At 39.6% G+C, this 26268-nt stretch overlaps 1 protein-coding gene across 2 annotated transcripts in view; it reads left to right on the top strand.

The window, feature by feature from the left end:
* Positions 1 to 26268, top strand: part of DENND5B (DENN domain containing 5B) — a 188320-nt gene that overhangs the window by 99974 nt on the left and 62078 nt on the right. For both annotated transcript variants that reach the window (XM_036251756.1, XM_036251757.1), the window contains 3 exons: positions 15910 to 16097; positions 20841 to 21377; positions 24262 to 24493. In XM_036251756.1, coding sequence (XP_036107649.1) covers positions 15910 to 16097; positions 20841 to 21377; positions 24262 to 24493 — 957 coding nt within the window. The remainder of the gene's footprint in view (positions 1 to 15909; positions 16098 to 20840; positions 21378 to 24261; positions 24494 to 26268) is intronic.

Raw genomic sequence — 26268 nt, 5'->3', positions numbered from 1 at the left:
CAGGTTTTGTCACATTGAAGTTACATGGGGTGCTGATAGGGTGCTGTTGCAGTATTTATCATAATCTGGATACTGGGCATATTCAGTGGGTGAATATCCCAATTATCATAAAGCCACTTTCACATGGCTTGTATATGAATCCTATCAACTATTTCCTCTGGGGCGCTCCACTTGGCATTTGTAGGGCAAGTCGAGCAGTCCCGCTTCTCAGGGTAAACAGACTTTACAGTAGCTTTTATCCAGTCCACCAGGCTGGCTGTCCCCTGAGGAATAATGTGTTGTGTGTCTGGATTGTGGATAGCGTCTGTGATTGTCCCATAGTTAGCTGTGGGTCCTGCATCATCCCAAATGTGTTCTTCCACTCTGCAGCATTTAAAAACAAAGACACTGCTTCTAAATTACTTTCTTAGTCTATTTCAGAAAAGGTTCTTTAGGAGGCTGGTGAGACCGATCTAGAAAATGAGACAGCTCCTTCACACCATACCCCCTGTTTCGATTGTTTCTTGGTTTTGCCTTCCCCCTACCACATGGATTTTGGTTATCAGAGGGTTTAGAGGTGCTCTTTGTTATCCCTGCATAATTTATCCCTTTGGGGACAGCTTTGAAGCTAGTTGGCAGAGGCTCAGATTGACCAAAATCTGAGCTTGGTCCAGCATCAGAGTCTTACCCAGCACTTTCATTTTAGCTATTATATAGATAACAATCACCAAGAGATTGTATGTTTCACTTTTTTCTTATCAGTTTGCATTTCTTTATACATCCAGTGCAAAACTCCCTGGGAGTTGGAACCATCTATACTTCCATTAGTAACTTACATTCAGTCGTTTATTTCACCATAGCTGTTGCTTCATACCATGGGTGACATGTGGCCACCCAGGAATCAGAGGTTTCTCATCCCCTGCCCTTTCATCCTTTCTCTTCCCAAACCACATGTTTCTGTGGGCCTGGACCATTTTAGCAAATCCCACATTTTCTAACACCAAATGAGAACTTCTTTTCTCTTTGACACCAGTGAGTTCTGATACAAACAATTCAATTCATTTCTGACACTAACTATCTGTAGTTAATATTAGATTTCACAGGTTTAAGGGTTTGGTCACATAAGACTGCTTCTCACTTCAGATGGTAGCCACAAATAGGGCCCAGACTACTTACATTTCTGCCCAGCCGACTACAAGTTCAGGAGTTCCCATATCCTCTTTTTAGTTTCATACTTTGCCAGAATGACTCAGAACTCAGGAAAGTCCTTAGCTTACAGTCACTGACTTATAAAGGCTCTTACTCATTTCAGTTTTGTGTTAGCATCATTACATAGGTCTTAGTATGTGATATTTCATTATTCAGTTCTAAAATTTTTTTATTTTCATTTATTTTAACTATTGGTTCTGCTTTGTCCTTTTGTTCTTTTTTGACTTCTTTGAAACCTTTGAAATGTGGTGTGTCTTTTTTTTTTTTAAGGCAGTCAAATTTGAAATTTTATTTGAGAGCTTTTCATTTAATTAGTATAGAGGTTATATACTCTGTTTCTTTTTCTTGATGGTAAAGTTTATTACCATCGATATTAACATAAACAGTCTTATGTTAATCAGAATCTTTTTTTTTTTTTTTCATTTATCTTTACATAGAGTGGGAGGGAGGGGGAAAGAGAGAGAGAGCGAGAGAGAGCGAGAAAAACATCTACGGGAGAGAGACACATAGAGTGGTTGCCACCCACACGACCCCAACCAGGGCCGGGGGCAAACTGCAACCCAGGACTCTCTGGTCTGCAGGCCAACACTCTAACCGCTGAGCCAAACTGGCCAGGGCTTAATCAGAATCTTTAAACTATAGATACTGTGAAATGCTCTGACTCCAATCACCCCCATCATGGCTTACTTACTATAGTTGTTCAGAATTTTGATAATCCCTTAACTTAGACATTTTATTTTATATACTTTGGTTTTGTTAAATTTACCCATCGTCATTTTTTTATAATTCACATTTTATTTCATATCATAGATATTTCTTCTGGGATCAGTCTTCTTCTTCCTAAAGTATATTCTTAGAAGTTCCTTAGATGAGATGGCATTGTCTATTAGATTTTGTTCATCTGAAATCGTTTTATTTTTTTTTTGAAAGATGGTTTTATTGGATGTTAAATTCTAGATTAGTTGCGTGTTTTTTTTCCTTAGCACTTTGAGAATAATATTCTGTCTTCCAGTTTCCAATTCAGCTGTTGAGAAAACATCTATCACAATAACTCTGTGTGTCATTCCTTGGCCAGATATCTGTCTTTTCACTCTGGCTGTTTATAAAATTTACTGTTTGTCTTTGGTGTCCTGTATTTTGATTGTGATTTGTCTAGATGAAGGTTTCTTTATTTGTCCTGCTTATGATTCATTGTGTTTTTTGAAATCTAATTCCTTTCACCAGGTTTGGAAAATTCTCAACCATTTTTCTAAATAGTACTTCTATTTCTCTCTCTCTTTTTTTTTTTTTACTCTTTTTGAAACACTAATAAAGCATGTAAATCTGTCTTGCTCAATCTCCTATATCTCTACACCTCTTTTTCCATCTGTCTCTATGCTGCATCTTGGATGCTTTCTCCATATCCATCTCCCACCTTATTCTCTTTTTTACCTGTATCTAATTTGGAGTTAATCATTCCTTTGACATTTAATTTCAGTAGCCTCATAAAAAGTCTAACTCCTTAATTCTTCCTTTAGTTTCCTTAAACATAAAACATACATATTTTATATTCTTTCTCAGATAATTTTCAGTATCTGATGGGTTGTGCATCAAGGATATATTCCTCCATGAAGCCTTGGTACTTTCTGTAATTTGAGTTCACTGACAATACAGGTTTACTTGAAATAAAAATTTGCAACTTCGTGTTTCTTTGGGACATACAGATAGCATGAGTTTGGGCTCCAAACATACCTGAAAGCTGGCTGATAGATAGAAATTCAGGGAGGCTTTTTTCCTTTTCCTCCCAGAGCCAGGGCAGGACGGACAACTTTCCTTGATAGTACAGGTTGGTTTGTTTGTTTTTCCTTTCTTGATCTTTTTTCCCTGAGGTTCTTACCCTGTTTGGGTCCTAGCTTTATTAAAGCAAGAGGATCTACTGGTGAAAGAAAAATAAACCATGTATACCACAGTATCTAGTACAGGAGGGAAAAATTGATTTTTACTTTCCATGTGTAAGTTTTTCAAAGTCAAACAAGAAAATAGCCCAGGGTGCTAGTTTCCATTATTTAAGAATTTGTGTTTTCTTTCTTTTTTTTTTTTTTTTTTAATGGAAGTCTGCATTTTTATTTTTTCCCCTTTTACAATGGCTATTTATTTATTTATTTTTATTGTTGAATGTATTACAGATGTTCCTCATTTTCCCCCCATTAACCCCCTCCACACCACTCCTGCCCCCCTCCTGCCTTTTCCCACACTGTTGTCTGTGTCCATTGGTTATGCATATATGCATATAAGTTCTTTGGTTTATTTCTTCCCAACCCCCAACTTCCCCTTCCCTTTGAGGTTTGTCAGTCTAGCAACCAATTTGTTCTTCTTAATCCCTTCACCTTTTTCACCCTTTTCTCCAACCCCCCTTCCATCTGGCAACCAACAAAATGTTCTCTGTATCTATGAGAATGTTTCTGTTCTGCCTGTTCATTTTGTTTGTAGATTCCATTGTCGGTAGATATGTATTCATTGCCATTTTGTGTGTTCATATATTTTACCTTTTTCTTCAAAAAGACCCTTCAACATTTCATATAATAATGGTTTGGTGGTGACATACTCCTTTAACTTTTTCTTGTTTGGGAAACTCTTTATATGGCCATCGATTCTAAATGACAGCTTTGCAGGATAGAGTAATCTTGGTTGTAGGTTCTTGCTTTTCATCACTGTGAATATTTCTTGCCTCTCCCTTCTGGCCTGCAAAGTTTCTTTTGAGAAATCAGCCAACAGTCTTATGGGAACTCCCTTGTAGGTAACTAACTGCTTTTCTCTTGCTGCTTTTAAGATTCACTCTTTGTCTTGAATCTTTTGCATTTTGATATTGCTGTGTCTTGGTGTGGGCCTCTTGGGGTTCATCTAGTTTGGGACTCTCTGTCTGTTTCCTTCACCAAGTTAGGGAAGTTTTCTGCCATTATTGTTTCAAATAGGTATTCAATATCTTGTTCTCTCTCTTCTCCTTCTGGCACCCCCAAGATGTGAATGTTGGCACGCTTGAAGTCCCAGAGGCTCCTTACACTATCCTCATTTTTTTGGATTCTTTTTTCTTTTTGTTGTACTGATTGGGTGTTTTTTGCTTCCTTACATTCCAAATCGATGGTTTGCTTGTTGGCTTTACCTACTCTACTATTGAATCTGTGTAAATTATTCTTTATTTCAGTTAGTGCCTCCTTCATTTCTGACTGGTCCTTTTTTATGCTCTTGAGTCCCTCACTAAGTTCGCTGAGGTTCTCACTAAGTTCATTGAGCACCTTTATAAGCAGTATTTTGAACTTCGCATCTGTTAGGTTGCTTATCTCCATTTCACTTAGTTCTTTTCCTGGAGATTTTTTCTGTTCTTTCATTTGGGACCTGTTTTTTTTTGTCTCCTCATTTTGGCTGCCTCCCTGTGTTTGTTTCAGTGTATTACTTAACGGGAGGTATGGGGCTAGCTGAGACCAGATGCTGCTTGTTTGAAAGAATTTAGGAAAACCTGAAGCAGGATCCAAGACAGGACAATCCTATGGTAAAGCAACTGGCAGCAGTTGGGTGGGCCTGAAAGTTGGGTGGGGCGGAGCCTCAGGGAATCACCAGAGCGTGGCAAACAGTGTGAGCCAGGTTGCTGGAGTCCCAAATATGGCAGCTGTCTGCGGCCCCAGGGATGGGCTCACCAAAGGAACAAAGGCCTCTGACAGTAGTTTGTCCCTGAGAAAGCCCCCTCTCCAGCCCTTGCTTCAATGCCAAACAGCTCAGTTCTTCCCTATATGTCTCTGGCACCCCTGGAGCTGCCTCCCCCACATATTTAGAGGGAGTGAGTCAGATAAGTCCCTTTAAGAGGAGCTGCCTGGGGCTCCAGCTGCCTCAGCCTCTCTGAGCCTCAGTTCCCGCTGATTTTTCCAGCCAGAGTGATGAGGATTCTCTTCCTGGCACTGGAACCCTGGCCAGGGCACCTGGTGTGCGACGCGGACCCCTCAGTCCTCAGGGAAGACCTTCCCAGCCGAGGTGTCCTCCTGATTTTTATCCACCACACGTGGGTGTGGGACCAGCCCGTCTGCCTCGGCCCCTCCTACCAGTCTGGATGTGGCTGCTTCTTTAATTCCGTAGTTGTAGGACTTCCATTCAGCTTGATTTCAGGCGGTTCGTTCTGATGGTTGTTCTGTAGTTTAGTTGTAACTTTGATGTGGTTGTCAGAATTTGTGTTTTCTGTGACATTAAACATTTTTTTCATCAACCGTAAATAAAGTAGTCAAGCTGTTAGGGGTTTGATTCAGCTGCTTAAAACCCTCTACCTTTCAGCCTAGGTCCAATCAGGAGACAGGTTAAACTACACAATAATTTAAACAAAGGAATATAATGTGAAGAACTATTAAGCTATACAAGGAAAGTAACTATAAAGACATGAAGGGTTCCTGGCCGGTTTGGCTCAGCGGTTAGAGCGTCGGCCTGCGGTCCAGAGAGACCCAGGTTCGGTTCCCGCTAAGGGCACGTACCTCGGTTGCAGTTTGTCCTCGGCCCTGGTTGGTCATGTGGGTGGCAACCACTCCATGTGTCCCTTTCACATCAATGTTTTTTTTCTCTCTCTCTTCCTCCCACTCTACCTGAACAAAAAATAAAAATGGAAAAATGTCCTCGGGTGAGGATAAAAAAAAAAGACATGAAGGAAACTCTAAAGGGTACCCTAGGAAGGACAAAGTTGGAAGAGGAGGCCCAAGACTGAGAGTCATTCCTCATTGAAGAAAGTGCAATTGCAGGTCATTAAATGGTGGAGAAGGCCAATGAGTTGCCTGGGCCTGAGCTAATCCTCAATCACCCTGCAAGTAGAAAACAAAGCTCTCAGGCACAAGTGAGCTGTGGTGGTGAACAGGCAGGCGTACGGAAGTTGTCAGGGCGCCACTGTGGGTGCAAGATCTGAGTGTGCAGTATCTGTGTTAGGAGAGTCATGGGAAGGTGAGCACTGGCCCATCACTGAGACAGCTTATGCTGGGTATGTGGCTGGCGAAGTATTCCAGCAGATGTCCTCACATATCTGCACTACTTATCAACCTTGCAGCAGGAGCAAGAACAAAACACTGCACACTGGACTGAAGAAGCCCCTTCCTCCTGCAGTGTCTCTCCAGTGCCCTCTACTGCCGAAGCTTAACATTGAGCTCACTGTAAAAGAAAAGCTTACAGGTCCCTTGTCATAGACCAGTGGTTCTTAACCTTCCTAGCCGCGACCCTTTAATACAGTTCCTCATGTTGTGGTGACCCCCAACCATAAAATTATTTTTGTTACTACTTCATAACTACAATTTTGCTGCTGTTATGTCTTAGGTGACCCCTGTGAAAGGGTCGTTTGACCCCCAAAGGGGTGGCGACCCACAGGTTGAGAACCGATGTCATAGACCATGTGCTGAGTGCATTTGGAGCTGAGAGGCAATAAATAGATCACTGGCACAGGAGCTGACCGCTTTAAACCCAGAGCCTTTCACCTGTGTCTGATGTATAATTGAGAAAGAAATTAAAAAAGCAGCCCCTGACATCCAGGAACTGATCTAACTCTTACAGCTAGGTCTCATTGTAACTGCAGACTGATCTGATGCTTACAACTTAGCTGTGTTGTTTTCCTACAGAACGTAAACAGTCCCACAAGAACATCCAGTTCCAACAAGGTCACTGTGCAACCCACGAAATACCAAACGTACTCCTCTCTTGCTAAATTAGAAACTGCTGCTTTACTTCCTTACCAATCACAACTTTATTGCCACTTCAGTGTGCCCTTTCTATAGATCAGATTTACTGAGATACCCACTGATAGAATTGTCCTGATTTCTGACAGCATCCAATTCAAAGCAAGTCTCTACTCCCTTAGACCCAAGCCAAAATTATCCAACAAAGCCCAAATTCTATAATAGATTCTCTGTTTTTTGTTGTTTTTTTTTCTTTATTGATATTTAGAGGGAGAAGGAGAGAGAGAGAGAAACATCGATGAGAGAGAACATCGATCGGCTGCCTCCTGTATGCACTGGGGATTTGGCCCACAACCTGGGCATATGCCCTGACTGGGAATTGAACCGGTGACCTCTTGGTGTATGGGTTGACGCTCAACCACTGAGCTACACCAGCCGAGTAGTAGATTCTCCTTCAACCCTCTTACTGATGTATCCCACAGTTCACCAGGGTGTGCGTTCTTCCTCTCTGCAATGAGTAATAAACCCAACTATTCAAATACAGATGTGTTCTTGAGGTTTTTAACTGAAGATCATTGACAGAGTAAACAATATCTTTTTGTTAATCACTTTCTTTTCTATTACAGTTTGCATACGATATTATATTAGTTTTGGGTATATAATCCAGTGATTAGACATTATATAACTTACTAAATTATCATCCCAATGAATCTCATACCCATCTGACACCATACTTAGTTATTACAATATAATTGACTATATTCCATATGCTGTACTTCACATCCCCATAACCATTCTAAATCTACCAGTTTGTACTTCTTAATCCTTTCACCTTTTTCACCCATTCCCCCTCCCATCTCTGTATCTATGACTCTCTTTCTGTTCTGCTTGTTCATTTATTTTGTTGTTTAGATTCAATTGTTGACAGATGCATATTTTTTGCCATTTTATTGTTCATATTTCTGATAGTTTTTTTTTCTTCTTTTTAAAGAAGACCCTTCAACATTTCACACAATACTGATTTGGTGGTGATGAATTCTTTTAGCTCTTTCTTGGCTGGGAAACTCTTTATCTATCCTTTGATTAAAAATGATAGCTTTTCTGGGTAGAGTAATCTTGGTTGTAGGTCTTTGCTTTTCATCAACTTTGAATATTTCTGGTCAATCCCTTCTGACCTCAACAAAGTTTCTGTTGGAAAATCACTGACAGTCTTATGGGGGCTCCTTTGTAGGTAACTAACTGCTTTTCTCTTGCTGCTCTTAAGATTCTCTTTAACTTTTGGCATTTTAATTATGATGTGTCTTGGTGTGAGCCTTTTTGGGTTCATCTGGTTTGGGTCTTTAAGTTTCCTGATTTTTGTCCTCCACACATGGGTGTGGACCAGTCTGTTTTGTGTCTCCACTCTTCTTTCCAGTCTCAATGTGACTTTTTTTTTTTTTTTATCCTCACCCAAGGACATTTTTGCATTTTTTTGTTCAGATAGAGTGGGAGGGAGAGAGAGACAGAGACAGAGACATCGACATGAAAGGGACACATCGAGCCCCGGCCGGTTTGGCTCAGCGGTTAGAGCGTCGGCCTGCGGTCCTGAGAGACCCGGGTTCGGTTCCCGCTAAGGGCATGTGCCTCGGTTGCAGTTTGTCCCCGGCCCTGGTCGGTTGTGTGGGTGGCAGCCACTCGATGTGTTCCTTTCACGTCGATGTTTCTCTCTCTCTCTCTGTTCCTCTCTCTCCCTCCCACTCTACCTGAACAAAAAATGGAAAAATGTCCTCGGGTGAGGATAAAAAAAAAAAAGAAAGGGACACATCGAGTGGCTGCCACTCGCACGACCAACCAGGGCCGGGGAGAAACTGCAACCAAGGTATGCGCCCTTAGCAAGAACTGAACCCGGGTCTGTCTGCACTGCAGGCCAACGCTCTAACTGCTGAGCCAAACCGGCCAGGGCCTCAACGTGACTTCTTTGTATCCTTAGTTATAAGACTTTATTCAACTACATTTCAGGCAGTTCTGAATAATGGTTGTTCTGTAGTTTAGTTGTAATTTTTTGTTGTTGTTAATCCTCTCCTGAGGATATTTTTTCATTGATTTTTTTTTTCTAGGTAGAGTGGAAGGGGGCAGAGAGAGAGAGAGAAACATTGATGTGTGAGAGAGACACATCAATTGGTTGCCTCCCACATGACCCTTACCAGGGCCAGGGATTGAACCTACAACCCAAGTACATGCCCTTGATGGGGAATCGAACCTGAAACCCTTTGGTGTGTGGGCCAACACTCTAACTGCTGAGCCAAACCAGCCAGGGCTTAGTTGTAATTTTGATGTAGTTGTGGGAGAATGCGAGTACCTCATTTACCTTTGTCACCATCGTGACTGGAAAACTAAGTATATCTTTTTTTTTTTTTTTTTTTTTTTATCCTCACCCGGGGACATTTTTCCATTTTTTGTACAGATAGAGCGGGAGGGAGAGAGAGGAAGGGAGAGAGAGAGAGAAACATCGATGTGAAGGGACACATCGAGTGGCTGCCACCCGCACGACCAACCAGGGCCGGGGACAAACTGCAACCGAAGTACGTGCCCTTAGCGGGAACCGAACCCGGGTCTCTGCGGACCGCAGGCTGACGCTCTAACCGCTGAGCCAAACTGGCCAGGGCAAGTATATCTTAAATAAATGAGTATTTTCAATCCTTTTCCTTAAAAAAATAAGGTATTCAGAAGTTTGAGGTGGTTAAGATGGAATAAGAATATTCTCCTACTTTAAATTATCTAAGGACATCCCTGGCCAGTTTGGCTCAGCGGTTAGAGCGTCGGCCTGCGGTCCGGAGAGACCCGGGTTCAGTTCCTGCTAAGGGCATGTACCTCGGTTGCAGTTGTCCCCTGCCCTGGTTGGGTCGTGTGGGTGGCGACCACTCGATGTGTCCCTTTCATGTCAATGTTTCTCTCTCTCTCCCCCTCCCACTCTATCTGAACAAAATATCGAAAAATGTCCTCGGGTGAGGATAAATTATCTAAGGACAATTAAGTAGTTTGTTTCTTCCATTTATTGTAAAAAATATAATTCTTTTTTAAAACCTAGATTTTAGGATTTTTTTTTTTTTTTTTTAAAGAAACTAGCTGGGTCACAAACATTGACCTTTTATTAAGGAAGTAAGTGATTGTTTTAGAATACTAATCTTTAATTAACAGTAACCTCCCAAAATATCCTGATAATAGTTTATTTCTATAACTATTTTTATGACAAGAAAACTCTGTAGAAACCCAGAGTAAAACTAATAGTAATTTTAAAATATATTTTTATTGATTTTTTAGGGAGAGAGAAGCATCAAGGTGAGAGGGAAGAATCAATCAGCTGCTTCCTGCACGCCCCCTATTGGAGAGCAAGCCTGCAACCCAGGCATGTGTCCTGACTGGGAATCGAACCAGAACCTCTTAGTCCAGGGGACAATGCTCAATCTACTGAGCCACACTAGCCAGTCTAATAGTAATTTTTTTTTAATTTATTTATTTTTTATTAATTTATTTTTGTTACTGATGTTTCTCCTTTTTAAAAGTAATTTTTTTAAGTTAGCAAGTATAGATAAGAATGATCAAGTGCCCTGGCTGGTTTGGTTCAGCAATAGGGTGTTGGCCCGCAGACAAATGAGTCTCGGGTTTGATACCAGCCAAGGGCACGTACCTCAGTTGAGGTTCATCCCTGGCCCTGGTCGGGGTCACGCGGGAAGCAACCAGTAGATGTGTCCCTCTCATGTCAGTGTTTCTCTCTCTCCCTTTCTTTCCCTCTCTCTCCCTCCCACTCTATCTGAAGATAAATAGAAAAATACCCTCGGATGAAGATTTAAAAAAAAAATGATCAAATTATTTTTGTAATAGCCCATCTGCATAAGACATACTATATATTTTGAATACATCAAATCATAAAATACTTAAGTGAATATATAGTTATATTTTTCTTTCTCATACTTTCCTGTGAACTGTGTTCTCCTCAAACTTCAGGAGTGACACGTGAAATGCATCTTCCTGATGGGAGATGTTGCATTTTCATCTTCTAGTTGCTTCCAAAAAGTTGGTGGAAGCTTCCTGAGAGTCCTTTCCCACTCTGAAGGACCTTGGGAAGCCTGCATTATATTTCACCTTTAGTATCTTTACATTTTTAATACACAGGAAGAAAAACTTTAAAATGTAATATTGGTTTTTAAACAATAGTTCTGGCCCGGACCGTGTGGCTCAGTGGTTGAATGTCAACCCATGTACCAAGAGGTCACTGGTTTGATTCCCGGTCAGGGCACGTGCCCAGGTTGTGGACCCAATACCCAGTAAGAGGCATGCAGGAGGCAGCCAATCAATGTTCTCTCTCATCGATATTTCTCTCTCTCTCTCCCTTCCTCTCTCTCTAAAAAAATTAAAAATAAACAGTAGTTCTGATCCCTACAGAGTGTACTTATACATGGTAGAATGAGTCACTTGGTAACAATTTTTTGTATAATGAACAATATATGAGGCTTAATTTGAATTTCCTTTATAGTGTACCTGGGCATACATGTAATTAGCTACATATATGAATATCCGGGAAAGGTGATTTTTGAGTAGTTTCTTGACTGAGGAGTTACTATTTTCTCCTACTAAAAAATTAGTGGTTCCTTAATTTTATGTGGACAAAATCTAATCAAATCTATTTAAGTTATGGATATCCAGCAAAATTATATAGTCTTAAAACAATAAATAAATTCATTTATTAAAAAATATTTTTGAGCATCTGTTATATGCTAGATAATGTGCTAAGTGCTGTGGTTTCAAAAATAAAAAAGACTCCAATCCTTGATTGAAATAGATATACACAGAAGAGAATCTTAAGGACATTTTCTCGGATTTGGTCTTTTTATAGTTACTTATCTTGTATACCTTTGTACTCCTTTTATTGTGTTTGTGTTTTGTTAGAAAAAGAAGAAAAATAAAACATTCAGTGGTGTCAGTAAATCTTGGTCAGCACTGGCTCTGTGTTTCGTGGGCAAAATGAGATAAAAAGATACCGCTCTGCAAAATTCAAATTAAAACCTCAGTGAAATATTGTCTCACATCCGTCAGAATGGCTATCATTAAAAAAATTAACAAGCCCTGGCTGGTTTGGCTCAGCGGTTAGAGCATCAGCTCATAGACCAGAGAGTTTTGAGTTCGGTTCCCGCTAAGGGCATGTTCCTCCCTCTCTCCCTCCCACTCTATCTGAAGATGAATGCAAAAATGTCCTTGGGTGAGGATAAAAAAAAAAAAATCAATGAACAAGTGTTGTTGAGGATCTGGAGAAAAGGGAACCCTCCTGCACTGTTGGTGGGAATGTAAATTGGTACAACTACTATGGAGGTTACTCAAAAATTTTAAAGTAAGACTACCACACGACCCAGCAATCCCACTTCTGAATATTTATCTGAAGAAATCCAAAACACCAATTCGAAAGTGTATACACAGTCGTTCCTCGTTTATCGTGGTTAATTAGTTCCAGACTCTACCACAATAAATGAATTTCCACGAAGTAGGATTCTTTTTTTTATATACAGTCGTCCCTCGCCACTTCGTGCTTCGACTTTCACAGCTTCACTCTATCGCGGTTTAGAATGAGGCCACTAAAGTCAAAGCGTGAAGTGGCGAGGGACGACTGTATGCATCCCTATGTTCATGGCAGCATTATTTGCAATAGCCAAGATATGGAAGCAACCCAAATGTCCATTGATAGATGATTGGATGAAGAAACGGGGCATGTATACAATGGAATATTTATTACTCAGCCATAAAAAAGAATGAAATCTTTTTTTTTTTTTTTATCCTCACCCGAGGACATTTTTGCATTTTTTGTTCAGACAGAGCGGGAGGGAGAGAGAGGAAGAGAGAGAGAGAGAGAAACATCAATGTGAAGGGACACATTGAGTGGTTGCCACCCGCACGACCAACCAGGGCCGGGGACAAACTGCAACCGAGGTACGTGCCCTTAGCGGGAACCGAACCCAGGTCTCTCTACCGCAGGCCGACGCTCTAACCGCTGAGCCAAACCGGCCAGGGCAAAAAAAAGAATGAAATCTTATCATTTGTGATGGCATGATGGACCTAGAGGAATTGTGCTAAGTGAAATAAGTAAAACAGAGTAAGACAAATACCATATGGTTTCACATATATAGGGAGTCTCAGTAAACTGATAGTTGGCAGATTGGGGGGGGACTGGGTGAAAAAGTAGAAGTGATTAAGAAGTACAAATTGACTGTTACAAAATAGTCATATAGTCAATAATATTGTAATAACTATTATAGGGTCAGGTGGGTACTAGACTTATAGGGGGGATCATTTTGTATAAAGTATATAAATGTCTACCCACTATACCATACACCTGAAACTAATAAAATAATGAATGTCAACTTTAATAGAAAAATACTTTTTTTTTTTTTTTTGATGTTTTGCTCAGATAGAGTGGGGGAGAGAGAGAGAGAGAGAAACATTGACGTGAAAGGGACACATCGAGTGGTTGCCACCCTCACGACCCAACCAGGGCTGGGGACAAACTGCAACCGAGGTACGTACCCTTAGTGGGAACCGAACCCGGGTCTCTGGACCACAGGCCGACGCTCTAACTGCTGAGCCAAACTGGCCAGGACAATAGAAAAATAATTTTAAGAAACTTTTTAAAAAGGTACTGCTCTGCCCATAGGGAGCCCACCATAGAGGAGAGAGCCCATGGGGCAGGCACCATAATGGAATCCTGTCACATTACAGACATTACAGAGCTGCACTTAGTTCTGACTGTGCTACAGTTTCTAAACCTAGAGCATTCAGCACATTTCAGGTCAGCTCCTCAATCTTAACCCCACCCCTATGATGTAAGATCCTTGTCTTCTGTAGAAACATCTGCCTGATTACAAGCAGAGTGATAGGTAGCTAAATTGTCTGAACTCCTTTTTTTTTTTCTTTAATTCTCACCCAAGGATTTTTTTAAACCCCACCCCTATGATGTAAGATCCTTGTCTTCTGTAGAAACATCTGCCTGATTACAAGCAGAGTGATAGGTAGCTAAATTGTCTGAACTCCTTTTTTTTTTTTAATTCTCACCCAAGGATTTTTTTATATTGATTTTTAGAGAGAGTGGAAGGGTAGAAGGGAAAGACAGAGATCTTCTTTGACCACTCTCCCAACACCCCACCTTCGAATAGTAGCCCAGATTCTTCTCTGAGCCTCAGCTGATCTAGTGTGTGTGTGTGTCTGTCTGTCTGTCTGTGTATGTTTCCTGTGTTCCTGTATCATCACCTCAGGTGATTGGGTTAACTCTGTGCATTCATATGACTGACCCCATACCTCAGGCCATCTGGTATTTGATTTGTAGAAGTATTCATCTAAAATTTAATGAGTCAAATAAGGAAAATAGTGCACTTGGGCTATGGATAGCTGATGGTTCATTATCAAAATTCTGTTAAAGGTAGTCATTTACAAATTATAAAACAACATAAGAAAAAATTTTAAATGGAATAATACTCCATTTTTGCTTGGTTAAGTATTCTTTGAATTGCTGTGAACCAAGTAAGCATCTAATCATATCATAACCTTTTATTTATTTATTTATTTTGTTTTTTTATTTTTCCTTAACCTTTTAAAGAAGACTCTCTAGCCCTGGCCGGTTTGGCTCAGCGGTTAGAGCGTCAGCCTGCGGTCCAGAGAGACCCGGGTTTGGTTCCCGCTAAGGGTACCTCTGTTGCAGTTTGTCCCCGGCCCTGGTTGGGTCGTGTGGTTGGCAACCAGTCGAGATGTCCCTTTCACATCGATGTTTCTCTCTCTCTCTCTCCCTCCCATTCTATCTGAACAAAATATCGAAATGTCCTCGGATGAGGATAAAAAAAATAAAAATAAAGAAGACTCTCCAAAGTGTTATTCCCTCAGATTTTACTGTATTAGTGCTCAGTGAATTCTGTGAGAGAATATTACAATTCTATAATACTCCATCTCTTCAATTCTCGAATAAAAAAAAATTCTGAAAACCAAACATTCTTTTTGTAATTAATTTATTGGCAAGACCACACCTGAACCAAAGTGAACCTATTTAATCTTTGGCTATCTGTCCTACTGGGACCCAAACACAGAAATACTAATGTGTTTGATTACTGGGTGTTGCCCTAAATATTTCATGTGTATGGTGTATGCACAATATTATCTTTCTAAATTAAAAAAAGGTCTGAATTCCACAACATGTCTGCCTCCAAGGGATTATAGACATATATTTGTATAATGCATCCATGGCAGGGTGGTTTAATAGAATAGTTTATTTGTAATTATGTGACATATTAACTAAATTTGTGCTAATCAGTTTGCAGTGTATACATGTATCAAATGTACACATAACACTAATATAGTGTTATATGTCAACTATATCTCAAAACGGGGGGGGGGCACTTTGATATTATAGATACTTTTTAGTTTTGATAAAGTTGTTCATGTAAACAAAACACAATAAAAAAAAAACAACCTTTAATTTTCTGGTAACTTTCACTTTGTCCCCAGATTTGATAGTTCTGTAGTTGGGGGTTAAAGATAGGAAGTGTTTGACTATGAATGCATACATCTGTTGATTTCTCATACCCACAGAATGCAGGCTAACAAACATATGATCAGGGTAATTATATATACAAGGAAAAAAAGCCTCTGAATTTGGGGATTGTATAGCTATACATGTATACAAAAAGTGATCAGTAGTGATATTCTGGTACATTTTTAATGGGAGAAGTGCCAAGAGCAATTTTATTAGTTCGTGTTTCCTCCACATTTTAAGAGAATGTAAATTCATATACCAGTGATTTCAGAAGCAAAGAGTATGATTATGTTTCCCACCTACTCATACTCTAAAAACTATTCAAATTAAACCATTTAACTCTTTAATTATGATGGGGTAGAAATGACCTATTTTCTATATGGTCATAAAGAAAGATTTAATTTATTAGCACAAGAATTTTTCTAGAAGTTGATATTTTCAAGCTCAATGCAGTGATTATGTTTTTTACTCGGAATCTTCCCCTCCGTTTTTCCTTGTTCTGTGCAGATTATCAGCGCCTGATGACTGTGGCGGAAGGCATCACCACACTTTTGTTCCCATTTCAGTGGCAGCATGTTTATGTGCCCATCCTCCCTGCTTCTCTGCTACATTTTCTTGATGCTCCTGTCCCTTATCTGATGGGCCTTCAGTCAAAAGAAGGAACTGACCGTTCTAAACTAGAGCTTCCTCAAGAGGTAAAAGTTATAATGAATGATGAAGCATTTGCTGTTTGTTGATTTAGGTCAAGGATACTTTCCTGAGATAGCATGGTCTTTGTCCAAACCTTGTCTCTGTTCTGAATCTCCCAGGTAGGTCTAGGGCAAAGCCCCAGCCATAGAATGCAGATCCTGACCCCTGATGGTTACTGTGACAGTCATTAATTAAACATGGTGTAAAGCAGGACAGTGGCAAATTTTCAGAGCTCTAAATTTGTGAAGATGGAACAGAGGTAGTGTTACCTAGTTGCTTTATTATTCTAATGATATTTTTCCCTACAAAAAGTAACATTTTTGTTCAGGAGAAAGTAACTTGACTCACATCATATATAATCACATGCAGACTGTCTTGGTCTTTCTGGGCTTTTGCCTCCTTGTTATACCTCTTTTTTTCTGTTATCTGAATGCCCTTGTTTTCTCTTTCATTAACTTAATCTCAGTATCTTGATGGTTTAAAGATATAAATCCTTTAAATTTTCAAGAAAAAAGAAATAGACTAGCCAAATGCATTTTGTTCTAAAATTCTTAAACAGTGACATGTTTCAGGTGCTTGGGTATCTGGTCTATGGTATGTTAAACAGATAATGTTTTATAAGATCCTTTGTTTAGATATATAAATATTATATTTCCATTTTTGCATGAGTAATAATTGCTGAGGATTTTAAAATACCACCTTGATGTCGTCGGGAAGTATGTCTCTATGTCCATGCGTATCCTCTGACTCTAAAGCTAAACTTAAAAATTATGTAAATTCTTAGAGTAATATCTGTGATTTTCTAATTTTTATTCATTAAAACACTGTCCAATAAATATACATACCCATCTTTCTAGTCATAGAGTAGAATAATAGAAAGTACTTGAATCAGCTGTGAAAATAGCAGTGCTTTTGTATAGAAAGTATAAATTAGTAATGACTTTTAGAAGAAAAGTATATCACTCTGCTGTGGTATAGTTTTACAGTGAAATGAAATAATCTACTTCACATAATTTTGGGAGGAAGTAGGTATAAAAATAACCCTATTAAAAAGTGACTTAGCCCTGACCCGTTTGGCTAAGTGGTTAGTGTTGGCCTGTGCACCAACCAAAGGGTCACAGGCTCGATTCCTGGTCAAGCGCATGTACCTAGGTTGCAGGTTCGATCCCCGCCCCTGTTGGGGTGTATGCAGGAGGCAACCAATCAACACATTGATGTTTCTCTCTCTCTCTCTTTCTCTCTCAGCCCACCTCCCTTCACTTTCTAAAAATCAGTAGGAAAATATGTCCTCAGGTGAGGATTAACAACAAAAATAAATAAATAAAGTGACTTAATACACTTCACTAGTAATACTCACCGCCTCTCCCCCCACCTTTTCTGAAAACTGTAAAAGAAAATAATAGTTAAAAATAGTAACAGGGATTTTTAGAATAGTTGTGAAAATGATGTTTACGAAATGATTATTTTAAGAAGGTATGATTTTAGTTGTTAGCTGACTGACGTAACTGCATAGACTTATAATTAACCACCCACTCTCTTTCCCCATGATTCCAAAATGATAGGCACAGGGAGCCATTTGTCGTATTGTTTTTTCTAGGGGGCAGAGGGTAACGGGGGATATAGTGGTCTGGAATAATTGCATAGAATGGTACCTTACTTTCTATTATTCTTGCTCATCTGTAGAGTAAATGGTGGACCAGGAAAAAAAAAAAGAAAACTGAAGTGGAATTGCTTTTGTCACTTTGTTTTTGCCGCATCTGCCCTGAGATTCTTTGGGATTGTTTTAAATATTCTCCTGTAGCTAACCCTTTTCCCGTTTAACTTCTGCCATTGAGAAACTGGATTCCTTACTCAACATGAAGAGAGCTGCCCAGGCCTCTCATTCCTGGATACTTATCCCTCCTACCTACATTTTTGGGTTTCCAGAAAATGACTGTCTCCTTGAGCCTTGTTTATTCATTCAGCAAATAGTTGTCTCTTACACTACTAGTGGAGGAGACATTGGGAGACATCAAGGTCAATAAGGGGTGACTTCTGCCTTCCAGAATAAGTCATTTACAAATATCAATAATATAGGCTATAAATAAATGTTAGTAAGAGGAATGAATGAGTGAACTAAGAATATATACACAGGAAATCAAAATGCTTTTAGGATGGGGACATAGAAAGATTTTATGGCAGAAGAGATAATTAAGCTTCAAGTTTTTGTTTTCTTATTTTTGAGGGAATGTTTATTGTTTTTCATTGGAAGTAATTCCATAAAGGCTGGGCATTTTGATCAGTAAAAATATAGAAATATTTAGTCTTAAAACAACGTAAGATTGAGATGTCGAGTATATTTTTCATTGTGTATAATACTTCTTGAGCTTTTCTCATAGAATTTTTAAATTTTTAATGCTATTAAAAGTGAGAAAGTGACATTAAAAATACTCTGCTGTATGAAGTTCTCATTTGTTTTATAAAACAACTTGTTGGCTGTTCTTTTGTAAAGTTTTATAACACAAGTTTCCATTTCCCATTTCTACTTGGTGATACCAGAGCCCCAACTTTCTCTTGCATGCAGACATAGGAGGGTGTGTGTGAGTCCCATGAAGACAGCCCCGTAGCTGTGATGCTGGAACACCCACCTTGCCACATACTTCCAGCTCAGCAGCAATTACATGAGCATAACAGGCTTAAAAAATTTTCAAAATGCATCATTTTTCTTTTCATAAGAGGAGGTGAGGGATTGAAAAGGATAGCAGGAAGGCATTAATGGAGACAGGACAAAATGTAAGTGGTGAGAGGTTGCTGGTTAACATTTAGATTAGCAAGTTAGTGGATTTTTTTCTTCCATTTTTAAAGATATTGAACCATCCATGTGAACTATGGTGACCTACTTTCTCCCTTTAAGCTTTTCAATAAACCCTGCTTTCTAGAGACTAGAGAAACACATGTAAAGATGTGGATTTAAAGAAAGCTGTAGGCAGCACCACTGTCTTCAGCAAGATGTGACTTCAGCTCTTACTTTATTTAGAGAAAACTATTGACATTGGAGAAGAGGAAAGATACAGGAGGGGAAATCCCTTAAGCCACCAGGCTCTTTGAGGATGTGTACCTGAGACAGGTGTCAGGAAGTTACCTACCTTCTTAGGCCTCCATTTCTCCATTTGTAGAATTAATGGGTTATATTCAAAGGTTACGCCAGACTTGAAGAAATCATTGTTGGTTCTCTGTTTTTGTTTTTGTTTTTTTTTTTTATCCTCACCCGAGGACATTTTTCCATTTTTTGCACAGATAGAGTGGGAGGGAGAGAGAGGAACAGAGAGAGAGAGAAACATCGATGTGAAAGGGACACATCGAGTGGCTGCCACCCGCACGACCAACCAGGGCCGGGGACAAACTGCAACCGAGGTACATGCCCTTAGCGGGAACCGAACCCGGGACTCTCTGGACCGCAGGCCGACGCTCTAACCGCTGAGCCAAACCGGCCAGGGCGGTTCTCTGTTTTTGGAAGGGGGGATATCTTAAGTTTTTATTGAGCTTTATTTGGAACTTTGCTATACCTCTTGCTCATCAGTATCTAACATGAGAGAAGAATAGAGATCTAACTATTTGCTCTCCATGTTTCACCTTTCCTTGGCGTTCAGAATCAGGACAGAGTAAAGTTTCCCCTGGCTGACCTGGGAGGTGGAGATGGGGGGTAGGGTGGGGGTGAGGCGATGGGGAGACACAGGTGAAGCTTCCTGTGCTGTTTACTGACTTCCACCCTATGCCCTGTGTGCAGCCCCTGATGCAGTCAGGATCAGTTTTATGTGATGGGCTTCATCTTTGTCCCCTTCCTCCCCAGGCCAGGAGCACAATCTTCCCTTTTACTGACAACCTTGTTCAGATTAAGAGGGTCTGCACAGTAAAAGTAAAATATTGTTTTGAGTCTACCATAATCAAGTACCTGAGGGATAATCAGAATTTTATGCTGGTGCTTGGCTCCTTGAATTTTCCATATCTACTTGAAAAATATTTAAAAGTCTTTTTATTTAAAACCTAGCATATAAGCATATTTAAAGAAACCATTTCCTCTGATTTCTATCCTCTTCTCCTCAACTCAATTATCTCCTGAGTCAACTCTTAATTATCTAAGGGTTAATCATTTGTAGTTCTCCAAGCACTGCTTCTACCACCTCCCTGTGCCTCCTGCTCTTTGTCTAATGACTTCTGAAATGGTTTTGTTGTCCAAGAGGCTGAAGCTAATTTTGGATAAGTAAAAATTTGTGGATTTTCTGTAAATTAGGATTGCTCTTTGCCAATGTTGTCCCATTTTAGGGGGAGGACTACAGCTGCTAAATTTTAGCAATTGTTATTTCTAAGTTACAGATGGTATTAGAGCAGTGGCATGGCATAGAAAATGCAGGCTCATTCAGTGGGCAAACCTAGTGCCTTCAATTTGTGAGGTTCTGTCAGTCTGTGCACCTTTACTCAGGAATGCCTAATGGATGCCATAGATTATAGAAACATGTCTCAATTATAATAAATTAATGAGACCCAGAGAAAATCATTTATTCATATTAGATACGGTGTAAAAATACTCATGTAGAGAAAACCGCTGGCAACAGAGATTTACTTTTAAAGAATAAAATATTCTTAACCTTGAGAAGGTTAACATGAAAGGCTGTGTACTTTGTGACTTTTTTTATAATAGTTGACAAGAATGTTTTAGAACTTAAAATTTCTTCATTTTAAAACCTTTATATTTCTTTTTTCTCTTTCAGGCCAATTTGTGTTTTGTGGATATTGACAACCATTTTATCGAGTTGCCTGAAGAATTTCCACAGTTCCCCAATAAAGTGGATTTCATCCAGGAACTCTCTGAAGTTCTTCTTCAATTTGGGATCCCTCCTGAGGGCAGCCTCCATTGCAGTGAGAGTGCCAACAAACTGAAGAACCTGGTTCTGAAAGACTTGGTCAATGACAAAAAGAATGGCAACGTCTCCACCAATAACATCAGCATGTATGAGTTACTGAAGGGCAACGAAACCATAGCCCGCCTCCAGGCTCTGGCCAAGCGGACCGGTGTTACTGTGGAAAAAGTAGACCTCCCTGGCTCTCTGGGTGAAAAAGAGAAGGATTTGAAACTGCAGTGCGAAGAGGCAGACCTCAGGGACTACCAGCTCAATGTACAGCTCCGAGAGGTGTTTGCCAACCGCTTTACGCAGATGTTTGCAGACTATGAAGCGTTTGTGATTCAGAGTGCCCAGGACATGGAATCCTGGCTCACCAACCGGGAACAGATGCAGAACTTTGACAAAGTAAAAAGAACCGCAGTTCCCTTTTTATGGTTCTTAGTGGGCTAAATTATTTTATTTTGTTAACTTTAACACAGATTTTTCCTCTTCCTTCTATTAAGAACTTTTCTTTACCAGTATTTTACACTAGATAAAACAATTTCACAGGAAAGCAAATCAACTAGCTCATTAAACTGGCCATTGAATTGTGTATTAAATTGCCTTTCATCTCATTTTAAAATTTTCTATACTTTGAAAACTTTTGAATTATAGAAACTTAGATTTCACAGGTTTTTCAAATTTGTTAACAACGTCTGATCTTGTAAGAGTTTCATTTACTCTTATTTTAGGATCAAATCTAGTTAAATACAGCCTCGTTCTTTTGTAATAAATCCTATTTTCTATTCTGTCTTCAATATAATGAAGTCACGATTTGTTCATGTAAAGGTAACAAACAGTTTAGTTTCAGAAGCCAAATTTTTTTTTTTTTATCCTCACCCGAGAATATTTTTCCATTTTTTGTTCAGATAGAGTGGGAGGGAGAGAGAGGAAGAGAGAGAGAGAGAAACATCGACATGAAAGGGACACATTGAGTGGCTGCCACCCACACAACCAACCAGGGCGGGGGGACAGACTGCAACCGAAGTACATGCCCTTCGCGGGAACCGAACCCTGGTCTCGCAGGACCTCAGGCCGACACTCTAACCGCTGAGCCAAACCAGCCAGAGCTCAGAAGCCAAATTTTGATCTTATTCTAGATCAAAAGAGAGAAAGATGGATGAATTAGATTTTATGACTCTAAGCCTAAGGTTCTGTTCCAATTTTAGGGAACAGAGGACAAAATAGCACAGCTTTTGCTTGTCCTGCTGACGCCAAAGCTTCTTTCTAAGGTTCACTATAGAGTATTGTTCTGCCAGATTTTCTTGACATAGCCATCAGAATTCCTCCCCCTCCCCCCCCCTCGCAGACAAAAGCACTTAAGGGAAGAGCATTAACTCTTTCAGGTCACCAGGATATAGTTTAGTCTCCTGCCACTGTGATAGCTGAGGCATGATATTGCTATTAGAATGAATTATGGCTTTTCGCTAAATGTTAACTTTGGTTGTGAAAGACTCCTTAAGGGGGCTAATCCATTTTAAGAGCCTAATTTACAATCTTAGAGCATCTGATAAATAAATGCTAATTTTAAAATTCTGTAAAAGTAGATAGTATAAAAGAGTATTTTCTGATCTCATCAGATATTTTTTTCAGGTTGAGGACATAAACTATTATTGAACAGCTAAGTTCTGGTGCACTTTATGTTTGGGGAAACTTCTTTAAAAATTTAAGAAGCCTTCACTTCTCCAAATGTATTCGTGCTTTTAGGTTCCTTTCTCATTAAGTTTAACCATTTTTCCACATTTTTTCCTATTCAACTTGGAACTACTGTGTACACTCATGATTTATCCTTGGGGCAGTTCGAATTCTTATCTAAATCAAGCACTGGTACTTTCTTCCTCCTTAATCTTTATGTAGCTTCAAACTATAAATGGAATTCTTTTTATATAACCCCTAGAGAAATGAAAGCTTCATGTCGGATTCCAGAAGGCTTGTAATCATCTAATTTTTCACTAGGAAAATTTACAGAACTGTCACATACTAGTGATGCAAGCCAAGTCTTTGCTGACCTTAAATGTTGTAGTCCGAGAGGGTCTGAATATCAAAGCCAGACATTTGGCCCATTTAGAAAAAAAGGCTTTTTGCTCTATAAAAAGTAAACTTGATGTTTATCAGTAAAGTAACCTTTTAAAGAGGTGAACTGATTTCTAGAGACTACTATAAACCTTTTTCTGGCTATTTGGATTTATGTAAATACATCTGAACTATGGAACCACTTAAATTGAGTAAGTGGGTGTCTGTAAGGATGTTTTTAAAAAGCTTCCTAGATTTCAGAATGAGAAACATGCTAGGAAGAAGCTGATGAATATTAAGGAGAGTAATCTTACATCAGAATTTATCCTTCTGCATCTGCTCTAAAGAAGTCAAACCAACACAGCAGCTGAATTAGCAGCTCATCTACAAATTTCAGCTAGTATCAGACTGCAACTAGAATTTCTAGACACACAGAGACCTGAGAAACCACAGAAAAAAGAAAAAAGAAACTCTGAATTAAACACTGATCACAACTTGCTGAACCACTCTATGCAGCAAATTGGGAGCAGGAATGTGTTGTACACGTTTTTCAAAGGCTTAGCTTGTTTCAGATGTTTTTTTAGGCAATGCTTTTTTCAATTGTTAAGGCCCAGACTAGTCTTTCAGCACAGGTCCGGAAGGAGTTTGATCTTGAATTAACACTCACTCATCAGTCTCTAACAGAGATGGGGCCTAGAAAAACATCTAGTTGAAGAAGAACAAAAAGATTTCACCCATAAAGACAAACTCCATGTTGTTTTTATTTAAGCTTATTATGTATATATCATTATTGTATCAGTTAATTACTTCACTCTGCCTTATGACTTGGAGGTATATTGCATAGGCCAGAAATAGAGAGCAGAAGAAATTACAGCACACTGGGGAAAGGGGTCAAATTTAATGGTAAGTGAAGAGGATGATTGATGATCCTGTAGCAAGCGATCCACCATCTTTCATTAATGATGCTCTATTTTCTGCGTAATGGTCACGAGGATCAGAATGTAAATCAGAGTTGAAAGGTAGGATCCATGATAAAGACCTAAGTGACCTAAATTCCATGAATTTAGAAGAAAGGAAGGCAAAGAGAATATTTAAGGATTTTTGCATTTTAAGTGTCAGTTTTGCATGTTATAAGGTTTAAAAAGAATGACCTTAGCAATAGATAATTTTCGGATTTATTATATAGTATTGAGATGGGTCTTTTTGCACTCATACTTTTTTAATTATCTCATTACAGGCTTCCTTTCTGTCTGACCAGCCTGAGCCATACCTACCATTTCTTTCACGCTTCATCGAAACACAGATGTTTGCCACCTTTATTGATAATAAAATTATGTCTCAGTGGGAGGAGAAAGATCCTTTGCTTCGGGTCTTTGACTCTCGAATTGAGAAGATAAGACTGTATAATGTAAGGGCACCCACCTTGAGGACATCTATATATCAGAAATGCAGCACTTTAAAAGAAGCAGGTATTTGCCATGCCTTTTTAAACTAACTTACCATCCATGACTATGTGGTACACATTGTTGGCCTTATAAACCAAAGCGTTGTCAGTTTTAGACTTTGTGGTTAATCCTTGTACTGTATATCGAGGTACTTTCTTTTTTTTTTGAATGTTTATTAACATTTTGAAGTCTTTTTTTTTTTTTAAATTCTCATCCGAGGACATTTTTCCATTTTTTGTACAGACAGAGTGGGAGGGAGAGAGAGGAAAAGAGAGAGAGGGAAACATCGATGTGAAAGGGACACATCGAGTGGCTGCCACCCACACGACCAACCAGGGCCGGGGACAAACTGCGACCAAGGTACATGCCCTTAGCGGGAACCGAACCCGGGTCTCTCCGGACCGCAGGCGGATGCTCTAACCGCTGAGCCAAACCGGCCAGGGCGGTACTTTCTTTTTTATTTTTCAAAATTTTATTAATTAATTTTTGTTACAGATATTTCTGCCCTTCCCCCCATTGACACCCTCCTCACCATGCTTTCTCTAGTTTTGTTTCCTTCTGTTTCTGTGAGTCAATGCCCATCCATTCCTACTTGACATTCCTTTTCTCTTAGAAGAGGAAAAGCAATAACAAATTGAATGGAGTATAATTACAAGGTTGCTATGATTTTAGTCCTGTTCTCTTTATTGCCTTAATGGAAAAAAATGTTAATTCCTGTTTTGCTGCTTATGTGGCTTTTTTACTTCTGGCTTCTTTTCTTTTTATCTGAGAAAATATAAGTGTTAATTTAAAGAAGTAAATCTAGCTCTGGCCAGTGTGGTTCAGTTGGTTGGGCACCCAGGGGTTGCCAGTCCCACTATAGGTCAGGGCACATGCGTGGATTGCAGGTTCTACCCCTTGTAGGGGGCGTGCAGGAGGCAGCCAATCTATGATTTACTCTTACATCGATGTCTCTCTCTCCCTTCTTCTCTGTCAAAAAATCAATTAAAAAATATATATATATATTTTTTTTAATCCTCACCCGAGGACATTTTTGCATTTTTTGTTCAGACAGAGCGGGAGGGAGAGAGAGAGAGAAACATCGATGTGAAAGGGACACATCGAGTGGCTGCCACCCGCACGACCAACCAGGGCCGGGGACAAACTGCAACCGAGGTACGTGCCCTTAGCGGGAACCGAACCCGGGTCTCTCTGGACCGCAGGCCGACGCTCTAACCGCTGAGCCAAACCGGCCAGGGCTTAAAAAATATTTTAAAAATAAAATAGTAAATCTGAGATGCTGCCTAATTTACATAACTATGGAAGTATTTAGTGGTGCCATTAATTATAGTGCATTATTTATTGAAATTACATTTCTAGATTCTTGTATTCAAATTAGAGGTGTCCCAACCCTGAAACCAGTTTTCCCTCTGAGAATTAGCGGTTTGGGCCAGTCTTGTCTGGCAGTATAATATAGTACTCCACCAAATAAATAGTCATATTGATAGTCAGTGTTTACTGAATATTTACTGGGTGCTGAACATTTTACCCGGTGTTTTGCATGCCTTTTTGCATTTGATCTTAATGATGAAGGGGGGGTGGGGTGTAGGCACATTTACTTCTGTTTTATAACTACCCTCATTTTACAGTTGAGAAAACTGAGCTGTCAGTTTTTATTATCATTGCCTAACTAGTGACTGGTGGAGTTGTGATCTGAACTCAGGTTCGACTGATTCTAGCCCCTGAAGCCTTACTCCGATGTTCACTGTCCTTTCAGTAAAGAAACACGTCCGATGTACCAATCCATACAATGTTATGCA

The sequence above is a fragment of the Molossus molossus genome, unplaced genomic scaffold (assembly GCF_014108415.1).
Source record: "Molossus molossus isolate mMolMol1 unplaced genomic scaffold, mMolMol1.p scaffold_m16_p_10, whole genome shotgun sequence".
Lineage (NCBI taxonomy): Eukaryota > Metazoa > Chordata > Mammalia > Chiroptera > Molossidae > Molossus > Molossus molossus.
This window is presented reverse-complemented; position numbering and strand designations above follow the sequence as displayed.